We start from the raw sequence: 13,017 nt of genomic DNA on the forward strand, positions 1-13,017 counted from the left end.
ATGACCCATGTATGAAGTTGTCATTTGGTGCAGCTTATCATTACATATTTTGGTTACATAGGGATTTTGTTCCATTTAGTTTAAATATTCAGATTTTAAACAGGCACAAATGTTTCGGTGAGGTGACCTTCATCAATGTGCAGACAGGTTAATTATCATTGGCATCAGGATGATTGAGCGCTGTGTGCAGACCGTGGTGTAATGGGCACTCATTACACCAGCGGTGGATGCTGCGGTCTGCACACAGCGCTCAATCATTCTGGTGCCTATGATAACTAAACATGTCTGCACACTGATGAAAGTCGCCTCACCGAAACGTTTGTTCCTGTTAAATATTATTTGAATATTTAAAATAAATGGAACAAAATCCCCTATTGTATTACTTGACACTATATATTTTGGTTAGGCTTGGTGCCCCAAATCTGGCAAAACTGCTCCATTTGACACAACACTTTTCCACAAACAATGAATAAGCAATAAGCACTTGTACAGTGCATATTTTGACCGCACTATTCTCTCTACTTTGCACTGATCTGCATCAGCTAAAACAAAACAAGACTTGAAGAATACAATCAGCCTCTCACATTTTAACTGCATTCAAATCCCTGACACAGTTCTGAGCCAATACTGGGAGGCGAACGTTTGCAGTAGACCACTGATGATTATGAACACTTAGACTACCAGATGTATTATTAACCATTTCACAGAGCAGTAGAAGAATTCTGCATCAATATTAGTACAGGCTGTCAGTACTTACACGGGTCGGATTCAGCCTATAAACAAAGTTACCAGTCTATCAGTGCTTGTTTAATGGTCCATTCGCTTGGGCAGATACAAGCTGTATAGAAACAACAACCTCATTAATACAGAATGCAATTTGCATATCTTAAATGTGATGTGCGAGCATGAAACAAACCATAGGCATTAGATGTTTGTCAGCCAAACAATTCTTCAGCCAATTATTCGGCCATCGGCAATATTGGCTGTCTCTGCACTGCCAAGCGAGCACTCCTCCTGTTCTCTATGAGAAAGCCACAGATGGACATCTCTGCCAGCAGCTTTATGTCCAGGATAACAAAACGATTGGCAGTCTGAAACCTGATATGCTCGATTGATATTTCTTGCCACGATCAGTCAGCTGGTGTCCACATAGGCATGAGTTTTGGCCAAAAACATCGATATCAGCGCGTTTGGCTGAAATTAGTCCAATTTCTATGGAGCCATAGTCTAATCATCTGTGAACAGGTGATTTTAATTGTCAGTAATTGCCTGCATATTTACACTGGCTAATGAGCAAGAAAATGTGTTTGGATGATGTAAATGAGCCTTTTGTTCTAGTTCTAGTTAGAGCTGGGCAAGCACAAAAGTGCCAGAGGAGTCAATGGGGAACGCAAGCATATTTTTTTTTTTGCTCAAGTTCCCGTTCTCTTACCTGTCCTGGACACCGCTTGCAGCTACCACTGTCCTTGCAGCAGAAAACATCACCCATCAACCTCCGTTCCATCTCCCTGGCCTCAATCAGTCTCCATCATCCAGTGTGTAGCCGGCTTCGCCCGCAACTTCCGCTCTGTGTGAGCCGTCCAAATGTTGCCTCCCTGGACTTGTAACTGTGTGGTTAGTTCTGCTTGAGTCCCTGTTCCTCTCCTTTCTGGAACGGGGACTTTCATGGAACTAACTGCACAGTTACTTTAGAGGGGGGAGAAAATTTAAATTGTGCACATGGAACGGGGACTTGAATGGAACAAACCACACAGCTACTGTAGCCAGGGGAGAACATATGGATGGTGCACACGGAACAGTAGTTGCTGGACGATTCCGAATGCACCCTCATGATGGAGGCCAGGAAAACTGAATGGATTTTGCCGGGTGATGTCTGCTGCTGTGGGAATTATGGTGTCCAGGGCAGGCAAGAGAACTGGGTCGAGCATTTATCTCGAGCACCTGTAGTAGTCTATTGAGAACCGAGCATGCCCGAGCACCCCGATGCTCGTTTGAGTACCAAGCATTGCTGAGCACGCTCGCCCATCACTAGTACATGTCCTGTTTCTTTCTTGTCCAGATATATCTTGATTTTATTTGTATTTCAAGCAACAAAAACTACATACCTTTTTATCTCCAGCAGATGATTGCAGCAAGGGGTTGAAGAAAAATCTCTCCAGTTTACCCACTTGTGACATAGAAGTAAATAATATCACAGAAGATTTTAACCAATCAAGACTAATCCACCATCAGAGAAGTCACACTGAAGAGAATACACTTTCAAGTTCTAAAACTGAGCAAACTTTTACCGAGAAACATGGTCTCGTCGGAAATAAAAGAACTCGCTCAGGGAAGACGTTTTCATGTCTAGAAGGGGGGGACTGTAGAAGTACAAAATCAAAACTAGTTCAGAATCTTCACTTGGAAGAGAAACAATTTACATGTCCAGACTGTGAAAAATGTTTCTCCAATGAGCCAGATCTTGTTAAACATAAGAAAGGCCACACAGGTTGTAAGCCATTTTCATGTTTAGTATGTTGGGAAAGTTTTAGTGTGAAGTTAGATTTTGTTGATCATCAGAAAAGTCACTCAAAAGAGAAACAATTTTCATGTGTGGAATGTGGGAAAGCGTTTGCCCAAAAAGCAAGTCTTCTATCTCACATAAAAATTCACATAGGGGAGATGTTTCAATGTAAGCAATGTAAAAAATGTTTTTCCCAAAAAGCTGGCCTTATTACACACCAAAGAACTCACACTGGAGAGAAACCATATTCATGTCCGGAATGTGGGAAAAATTTTGCCCAGCAAGCGGGCCTTAGTGCACATGTAAGAACTCATACTGGTGAGAAACCATATTTGTGTTTCACATGTTGGAAAGGTTTTGCCCAGAAAGCTGGCCTGATTGCTCATGAAAGAACTCACACTGGCGAGAAACCATATTCATGTTCAAAATGTGGGAAAAGGTTTGCCCAGAAAGCGGGCCTTATTGCACATCAAAAAATTCACCAACATGAATAGTCAATTTCCTCTTAGGAAGGTGATAAATGCATTACTCAGAATTTAGGTGTAGTTTACCAGTCGATTAAGGCAAGAAATTGCAGTTTAGATGCAGGTTTTTTTGACCGCATAACCCAAATTTATAAGAGCAATTTAATCGATATGGAAATGTTGCTAGTAAACAATATGCAATCAAAACAGTAAACTGCGTACAGTAAACCTTAGAATAAAAACTACTTTGAAAGGGAATATGTCACCAGGTTTTTGCCACCTAATCTGAGCGTAGCATGATGTAGAGACACAGTCCCTCCCTGATTCCAGCGATATGTCACTTACTGGGCTGCTTAGTGTAGTTTGATACTCTCCTGCTGATGAAACTGATTTTATCATTTGAGGACTAGTAAACCTGCTGCCAGGTAGTCCCCTTTAAAATCATGAGCTATGTATAACCTCACCTCTGATTGGCAGCTTTCGGTGAACACTGTTAAACAACATAGAGAGACAACACTGGATCTCATTGTGTAGTAAAAGGGGCAAAAACTTCATATAGCATGAATGGACACCGAAAAAAACAAAAGGAAGTTTTTCATTTTGCCACATAAACACCCCCTTTTTTTCATGTCATAACTCAATTAACTTGGAGCAACAAAATGTATGTGAAAATGACATTTTATTAGTACAAAAGTTTTTTAAAGGGGATATGCATATTACAAAAATGTACAAGACCAAGTACAAAAAAGACACAGAAGGGTGTCTTTTTCGGTGTCCTCTTTGTGAACACTGCAGAAAACTAAAAAATCAAAAGTGTGGTCAGGGATATACAGAGCTCAACATTCAGAGAACTGCTAGATCTACAGCAGATACAACTTTGACTCTATCAAAATGACATCAAGCAGTCCAGTAAGTGATACATCACTGGAATCCGGGTCTCTGCCTCAAATCATCTTTCTCTCCGATGGGGAGCAAAAATTTGGTGACAGATTCCCTTCAATAGAGTAATAAGTATTGCTACACCAGGAGTAAGAGCTTCTTCTGATTTAAAATCCATGTGAACAACAGCTCATTCATCATTTTTCTGAGGACATATATCTAATATGCTAATGCTGTGCTAGGTTTACCATAATACAGTGGAATGTAAAAGTTTGGGCACCTCTGGTAAAAATTACTGTTATTGTGAACAGTTAAGCACGTTGAAGATGAAAAGGCATACAGTTAAAGATGACACATTTCCCTAGTATTTTAGGCAAAAAAACCATTGTTTTCATCTTTTAACATTTTAAAATATATATATATATATATATATATAAAAAAAAAGGAAAATGGGCCGATGCAAAAGTTTGGGCACCCTGCAGAGGTAGTATCTAGTAGAACCCCCTTTGGCAAGTATCACAGTTTGTAAACACTTTTTGTAGCCAGTGAAGAGTCTTTCAATTCTTATTTGAGGGATTGTCACCCATTCTTCCTTGGAAAAGTCTTCCAGTTCTATGAGATTCCTGGCTCGTCTTGCATGCACTGCTCTTTTGAGGTCTAGTCACAGATTTTCAATAATGTTCAGATCAGGGGACTGAGGGTCATTGAAAATCTTCAGCTTGCGCCTTTTGAGGCAGTTTATTGTGGATTTTGACTTTGTTTAGGATCATTATCCATTTGTAGAAACCATCCTCTTTTCAACTTCAGGTTTTTTACACATGCTGTTATGGTTGCATCAAGAATTTGTTGACATTTCGTTTAATACATTCTTCCTTCTACATGTGATATAGTCCCTGTGCCATTGGCTGCAACACAACTTCCATAGCATGATTGATCCACCCCATACTTAATGGTTGGTGAGATGTTCTTTTCCTGAAAATCTGTGTCCTTTTTCTCCACACATACCTTTTATCATTGTAGAAAAGAGTTCTTTTTTAACCTTAACGGTCCACAGGACTTGTATCCAAAATGCATCAGGCTTGTGTAGATGTTCTTTTGCATAATTCTGACGCTGAATTTTATGGTGAGTACGCAGGAGAGGTTTTCGTCTGATGACTCTTCCATGAAGGCCATATTTGTGCAGGTGTCTTTGAACAGTAGAATAATGTACCATAATTCCAGAGTCTGCTAAATCTTCCTGAAGATCTTTTGCAGTCAATCGGGGGTTCTGAATTGTGTCTAGTAGTGATGAGTGGACCTGGACTGTAGAAGTCCTGATCTGTGCTGTTTCAAACATACCTGCGTTCCGGGCCTGGAATTCTCAGGGAAATATGTGTATTGATCTGGATCAGCCACTCAGGAAATAAGAAAACATAAAAGAAAAATAAAGAAAATAAGAATGAAGCAAGCGCGCTACAATTACTGAAGCTCTGGCTCAGCTGTAACTGCTCCCGCTGCCGCTCATTAACTTTCGGGGATGCTCATTATCCTTCATGCATATGTACTGCTTTCTCCGCCCACTGACATCTGTGATTGGTTGCAGTCAGACGCGCCCCCCAGCCTGTGTGACAGCGTCTGACGCATCAAATCACAGGCGCTGTCTGCGGGTCACAATTGTACAATAAAAATAAAAAATTTGGCCAAGGTTCCCCCCATATTATGATACTCAGCACAGATAAAGCATACGTCTACAGGATGCAGCTCCTAGCCGTGCGCTTATCTTTGCTGTATATCAAATTAAGACGAACCACATGCGTTGGTTTTTTTTTATTATTTAAATAATTTTTAAACTGTGTGCGGTATACCCCCCAATTTTGATACCCAGCCATGATAAAGCCCGACAGCTGGGGGCTGGTATTCTCAAGGTGGAGAGACCCATGCTTATTGGGCCGTGCCTCAGCCTATAAATAGCAGCCTGCAGCAGCACGGAATTGCTGCATCTATTAAATGTGACAGTCCCGGCACTTTACCAGGCTCTTCCTGATTGCCCTGGTGCGATGGCAATCGGGGTAATAAGGGGTTAATTGCAGCTCACAGCTTTTTCCAAGCCCTAGATTAGTGATAAGGAGGGTCTGGGACTCCCCATTACTAATCTGTAAGTGAAAGTAAATAAACACAAACACTGAAAAAATCCTTTATTTGAAATAAAATACAAAAAAACACCCCACCACGTTATTAACCCCAAAAACACCCCTGCGGGTCCAACATAATCGACATTATGTCCCACAACGATTTCAGCTCTGCTTCTTTTGAATTCACTGTGAGCGTCATAGAACATGACTGCCCACTGTGAGCATCAGGCAGAGACTAAGTGAGCTGCACATTCAGCGGTGACATCACTCAAGGTGATTTCCCGTCACAGCTGGAGGTTCCCACGACCTGACCTCAGGTAACCTCAGTAAAGTCAGTGACCTCGCCTCAGGAGGGGTCACGGAGTTTAATAAAATACCCTCAGGTCAGGATACCTGCAGTCACAAGAGGAGGTCCGTGAGAACCTCCAGCTGTGACCGCAAATCACCTGCGTGACACCACTGATTGTGCAGCTCACTCAGTCTCTGCCTGAAGCTCACAGCAGGCAGTCATGTTCTATGGCACTCGCTGTGAATTAAGATGCAGCAAAGCTGGAATCATTTGGGACCTTGTGTGGATTACGTCGGACTTGCAAGCGTGTTTTTTTGGGTTAATAAAGTGGTGAAAGAGGGTGTTTTTTCGTATTTTATTTCAAACAAAAAAAGCCACATGTGGTTCCTCTTATTTTGATACCCAGCCAATGTAAGCACAGGGCTGGGGGCTGTAGCCGTAAGCTTTATCTGTGCTGGTATCATAATTTGGGGGAACCCTATGTCAATTTTATTTATTTTTATACCACGATAAACGCAGCTAGCATCTGTGATTGGAAGCAGTCAATTGTCACTCTGCTACTCAGGGTGGGGGCGCTCCTGACTACAGTCAATCACAAAGCCGGTGGGCGGGGAAAGCAGTGCATATGCATGAAGGTAAATGAGGGGCCCCAGAAGTGCCAGGAATCAATTGCAGCCACCCCGGAGCCTTGGTAATTACAGTCTGCTTGCTTCTATCCCCCTATACCTTCTATCACCATTTTTAATCTCCGGATTCTGGTCCCCATAGATTTATATGGGGACCGGCATCCAGCCAGATAACCAGGATAAATTCTGGACCGAAACCAGATATTTAATAAAAAAAAAAAAAAAATCTGCTCAGTTCCGCCGGTCCCGATTATCTGCGAGTCCACCCATCACTAATCTAGCAATCCTGCCAGCAGCTGTCACAGAAATTTTGCTTGGTCTTCTAGACCTTATCTTGACCTCCACTGTTCTTGTTAACTGCCATTTCTTAATTACATTTCAAACAGGAAAGGGCAACTTGAAAACCTCTTGCTGTCTTCTTATAGCCTTCACCTGCTTTGTGGGGCCTCCACATTTTCATTTGCAGATAGTTAGGCAGCTGCTTAGAAGAAGCCATGGCTGCTGTTTTTGGCACAAGGTTGAGGGAGGCTGGATTTTTATAAAAACTGTTTTGCTCATCTTCACTTTTTAAAAGGAATCTATCAGTATGATCAACCCTCCTTAGCCCTCTATATGGGCATGTAGGTCATAGGAAGCTGAATAAAATTATACCTTGACATCTGTGATCCAATGTCTTATTCCAGAAAAATACACATTTTCTAAATATGTAAATGAGCTGTTAAGATCTATGGGCCTTGCATAGATCTACTGGAGAGTCTGCCTCCAGAGCTTATTGTAAATGAAATATGGAATTACCAGTCTGAGACGAGTAGATCGGGAAAGCAGGCTGTCAGTCATTACATGTCTCATACTGTTAACGTCCCCTTTGATATAAAATAAGTGGAGGCAGATTCTCAGTCCATATAGATATGTCCTTATTCATATGTTGATAGTGGGGTACGGCTTCATAGACTTACTATGTAGCCCTTACACTTCTCTGTGCTTGCACCAAGCAGCGCACTTCAAAATGGTCTTATAGCAATCAGTCAGGGTCTCAAGACCTGGACTCCCACTATTTGCCACGATTTTGTAATGTCTCTTATATATTTAAAAAAAAAATACAAAACTGTACAGTGACTGTCTCGTTTTGTTTAATTTGGCTCATATTGTATTCTAGGGCAGATGGGAGGGTGACAGAATCTGTCTGCATTAGGCTATGTTCATATCTTTCAACCCTACCAGTGGAGGTTTTATCAAGACTTCCATTCCTTTTACATGCAGTGCTATATTTGCCACCATAACAATGAAAACCATGCTACAACCTGTATTGGATCCATCACAAGAAAGTAAAAAATGAAAATTGATTGAAGCCTTAATGCTAATTTGACAGTTTGTAATTTCATATTGCTTGTTTATATTTACATATTAATATTCTTGTCCAATCAGCAGTAGGAAAATGTACTCCATTATTGACAATGCCATCCAGTGTACATCTTGTCAAATGTTTGCAATCTTTGAACAGCCATTTGAGGGTGTTGCGTTACCCACGGTAAGCGTCGTAGTGAACCCACAGGACCTCAGAGGATTGTACAGCTGACCCCAGAGACTGACTCGGACAAAGCTTGCAGGAAGAAAAGGACTTTAATGATTAGAGCGCAAACACTGGGTTCTATGGTAAAGTACCCGTAGATATGGCCGAGTGATAATGTACGGCAGGTCCAACCTGAGCTGTAGTGAAGTCCAGTCGAAGCAGAGGTAGATAGTAAGACCGGGCCAGGCCTTAATCCAGTAGTAGTAATGATGTTAACACAGGCAACTCGGTTAGAACCTCCTCTGGTGGTGCTTGATCCGATCCAGCGGGCTGAAGCAGAGCGGTCACGGCCGGACAGGTATGGATTCTGTGGAGCGCAGGAACCCAGGTTTAGGCTGGAGCAGGTGTCAGGCACAGCTGGCTCTGAGTGGAGGAACGGTAAAGAGATTAGGAACAGGAACACGGTTAAACACAAGGCAGGGAACAGGGACCTGACCGAAGCAACATCGCACTAAGGGACCGGAAGGCGTTGCTCAGGCACCACCCAGAAGGGGAGACCGACTTATATATCCAGTGCCTCTCTGCAATAGGCTGAGAAGCACTTCCAGGTTAAGGAGTACTGGCCCGTTAAATCACAGTAGTATGCGGTGGGCGTCGCCTAAGGAAGGTTCAGGAAGATCTTTTCAGTACGTGCATGTTTCTGGAGGAGCAGACAACAGGCGAATCACAGTCCTGGGTTCTCCTCCAGCTCTCTGAGTGAGTACCCTAAATGGAAGGAAGCACAGCGGGATGGGTAGACCATACGAAACCGCATGCTGGGCACCAACACCCCCTTGCCCAGTAGGGGTCGGTCCTGCGGGTTGGGGCATAACAGAGGGTGCATGCTATGGTGAGAGATGTGTGCACTTTGCGTGCTTCGAAACCCCAGGTACTGGTTCTAAATGAGGAGCTGGTAACACTGAGAAACATAGGCAATATGGCAAAGGAGTCTGCTGCTCACTGGAGTAGATGTGGAGGAGGGTGCTATGGAGCTACAGGACAGTGAGGCAGCTTGCTGAGTCACAGAAGGAAGAGTACCAGGGAGGCTAGTCCTGATCTGGCACACCCCAACAAGTTTGCTAAGTTGGCAGATGAAGGGGGTTTCAGTACAGGAATACCACTGCTACAGCAAGCCATGTCCTCTGAAGCCTGGGGAGAGTCTGTTCCAGTAAGGGGAAAAAAATAGAAGCACAGGGCAGGCCAGACAGGTGGTGGTGGTGGGGGACTCCTGTATTAGGGGAACAAATAGGGCAATTTATCACAAAGATCGGGATAGTTGAACAGTTTGTTGTCTTCCTGGCCCTCGAGTTCGGCACATTGCTGATCGGGTTGACAGAATGCTGGAAGGGGCTGATGACCCAGCGGTCATGGTGCACATCAGCATAAATAGTAAAGTTAGAGGTAGGTGGAAGGTCTTTATACAGTGGTGTGAAAAAGTGTTTGCCCCTTCCTGATTTCTTATTCTAATGCATGTTTGTCACACTAAAATGTTTCAGATCAAACAAATTAAAATATTCGATAAAGATAACACAAGGAAACACAAAATGCAGTTTATAAACAAATATCTTTATTATTAAGGCAAAAAAAATCCAAACCTACATGACCCTGTGTGGAAAAGTGATTGCTACCCCCCATTTAAAACATAAATTAACTGTTGCTTATCACATCTTTGGGAAGCGGAGTTCAATTTCCCCAGCCACACCCAGGCCTGATTACTGCCACACCTGTTCTCAGTCAAAAAAATAACTTAGGCAAGTCCTATTTAACAGTGACATAGACCAAAAGATCCTCGAAAGCTATAAATTCAGGAACAAATGAGAAACAAAGTAATTGATATGTTAGTCTGGAAGAGGTTATAAAGCCATTTCTAAAGCTTTGAGAGTCCAGTGAACCAGTGAGCGCCATTATCCACAAATGGTGAAACCATGGAATAGTGGTGAACCTTCCCAGGAATGGTTGGCCAACCAAAATTACTCCGCGAGTGCAGTGACGACTCAAAGAGGTCACAAAAAACCTCACAACAACATCCACACAACTTCAGGCTTCACTTGCCTCAGTTAAGGTCCGTGTTCATAACTGTAGTATAAGAGACTGGTCAAAAATGGCCTGGTGGCAGAGTTAAGAAGAAAAGCACTGCTGAGCAAAAAGAACAAAAAGGCTCGCCTCAGTTTTGCCAGAAAACATCTCGATGATTCCCAAGACTTTTGGGAGAATACTCTGTGGACTGACAAGACAAAAGTTGAACTTTTTGGAAGGTGTAAATGAAAAAATTACCAAGACAATTAGATCTCATGATAATAGCTTAACCCCATAAGGGCATTGAGAAACCATAGAAAAGATAGGGGTAATTGACGGTGTAAATATAAGGTAATTGATGGGTAAATAAACATTCCATATAGTTTTCTTTTAACCTCATAACAACGGCCGTACGACTTAAAGCGGCGGCAAAACAGGGTACTTATTTTGTTCCGCCACTTTAAAGCGTCAGGCCGAAAAAAGCCTGTAGCGCCCCCCCAGCGACCGAAAATCTCGGGGGTTTCAGCTACCGGGGGTAGCTAAGACCCCCCAGATTATGAATCGGGGTGTTTTTTTGGACCCCGATAATGTGATCGTCAGTATACGGTGTATACTGGCAATCACATAAAAAAAAAAGAAATGGCTGGTTAAAGTGATTTCTTTTTCATCTGACGTGATCAAACATGTCAGATGATAAAGAAATATAAACCCCTAGTACCCCCAAGGCCCCCGGTACCGGAGAGTCCCCGCCCACCCCTACCCCCCCTCCGGAACAGTCAAAATGGCGCCGAAGCGCACCGAAAATTGCCGCCACCGGCTCTGCATTCATTTCCCTCCGATCTGAAATGATCAAACATTTCAGATCGGAGGGAAATGTCCTCCCCCTGACCCCTCCTCCGGTACACCGGAGCCCTCTGGTCCCCCGGAGGCCCCCTCCAGTTCTCCAGAGCGCTCCCCCTTCCCCCCTCCGGAGCATGCAAGATGGCAGCGCGCAGCGCACAATAGCGTGCGGCCGCATTCATCCTGCTCTTTCTGCCGCATGTGACACGTCACGTGCGACAGAAAAGTTGTCCCCAGGTCCCGCTAGGTCTCCCGCCGTCACCCCCCGGTCTTCCCCGCTACCTGGCTGCTGCTCCGTTCCCGCGATCACTCCGCCTCCTTCTGGAAAGCTGGCGGCGCATGTGCAGACAGCAGCTGTCAGCTGGATCCTTGCAAGCAGGGACGCTGACCTCGCTGCTGCACATGCTGCTGCACTGTGGACCGGGGGAGAGTGAGTGCAGTAATCTGCAGCCACACTCCTCACATGGAGAGCCTGCTATTCTAGAAAATGGAGGGTATGTTCTGTGAGCGTGCCCCTCTTATTCTGGAATGAGGTTACTGCAGGTCACTCTGCCCTAGGTTGGACCGGGGCAATGTGAGTGCACTATTCTCAGATTACTGCACCCACACTGCTCATGGAGAGCTTGCTCTTCTAGAAAATGGGGGATACGTTCCCTGAACGTGCCCCCCATATTCTAGGAGGTCCAGAGTCGTCGAGTGACCTCCAAAATGGATTACAGTGACCGGAATTTGTTTATTTTCAATAAATTGGTGAAAGAGGGAGGTTTTTTTCAAATACATTTTTTTTTTTGTCTTTATTTTTTTCTATTACTGACTGGGTTAGTGATGTCGGGTATCTGTTTAGATGCCGTGACATCACTAACCCCAGGGCTTTATGCCAGGTGACATTACAGCTGGTATCAACCCCGTATATTACCCGTTTGCCACCGCACCAGGGTGCGGGATGAGCTGGGGCAAAGCGCCAGGATTGGCGCATCTAATGGATGCGCCACTTCTGGGGCGGCTGTGGCCTGCTATTTTTAGGCTGGGAAGAGTCCAATAACCATGGCTCTTCCCACCCTGAGAATACCAGACCCCAGCTGTCCGCTTCACCTTGGCTGGTGATCTAATTTGGGGGGGACCCCATGTTTGTTTGTTTTTTATAAAAAAAAAACGCCTGGGGAGCCCTCCAAATTGATCACCAGCCAAGGTGAAGCTGTCAGCTGTGGTTTGCAGGCTACAGCTGTCTGCTTTACCCTAGCTGGCTATCAAAAATAGGGAGGACCCCACGTCGTTTATTTTAAATAATTAATTTTTTGGGGGGCTAAATACAAGGCTAGGCACCCTTTAGTGCCACATGAAAGGCACTAAAGGGCGCCAGCTTAGAATATGCAGGGGGTGGGACGTTATATTTGTTTGACATCTATCCATTCATCCATTGTAGCATTTTAGGCTGTGTACCCAAGATCAGGGTTTGCATCATTTTGGGCGCAGTGTTTTCCCTGCGTCCATAACGCTGCATTGTGCAGTAGAAGCACAGTGGAAGGATTTTTAGAAATCCCGTGCCCACTGTGCTTCTCTTTTCCGCAGCATAGACTGACCTGTGGTGCAGCTTCCCGTGCTTTAGCATGTCAATTTATGCTGCGGAGACAAGAGTGTTCTTTGCAGGTAGCATAGAGCTCCACAGCAGCCTGAACCCAAATCGTGGGCATGGGCATCTGCGTTCTTCCGTGGACAACACTCACATCTCTGCAGGAAGGC

At 44.1% G+C, this 13,017-nt stretch overlaps 1 protein-coding gene across 1 annotated transcript in view; it reads left to right on the top strand.

The window, feature by feature from the left end:
- The window catches only part of LOC142312740 (uncharacterized), a 177,325-nt gene that overhangs the window by 15,565 nt on the left and 148,743 nt on the right, over window positions 1-13,017 (top strand). The window contains exons 7-8 of the mRNA XM_075351728.1: window positions 2,120-2,996; window positions 6,124-6,174. Of these exons, the coding sequence (XP_075207843.1) occupies window positions 2,120-2,996; window positions 6,124-6,174 (928 nt within the window). The remainder of the gene's footprint in view (window positions 1-2,119; window positions 2,997-6,123; window positions 6,175-13,017) is intronic.

Source organism: Anomaloglossus baeobatrachus, chromosome 5 (assembly GCF_048569485.1).
Source record: "Anomaloglossus baeobatrachus isolate aAnoBae1 chromosome 5, aAnoBae1.hap1, whole genome shotgun sequence".
Lineage (NCBI taxonomy): Eukaryota > Metazoa > Chordata > Amphibia > Anura > Aromobatidae > Anomaloglossus > Anomaloglossus baeobatrachus.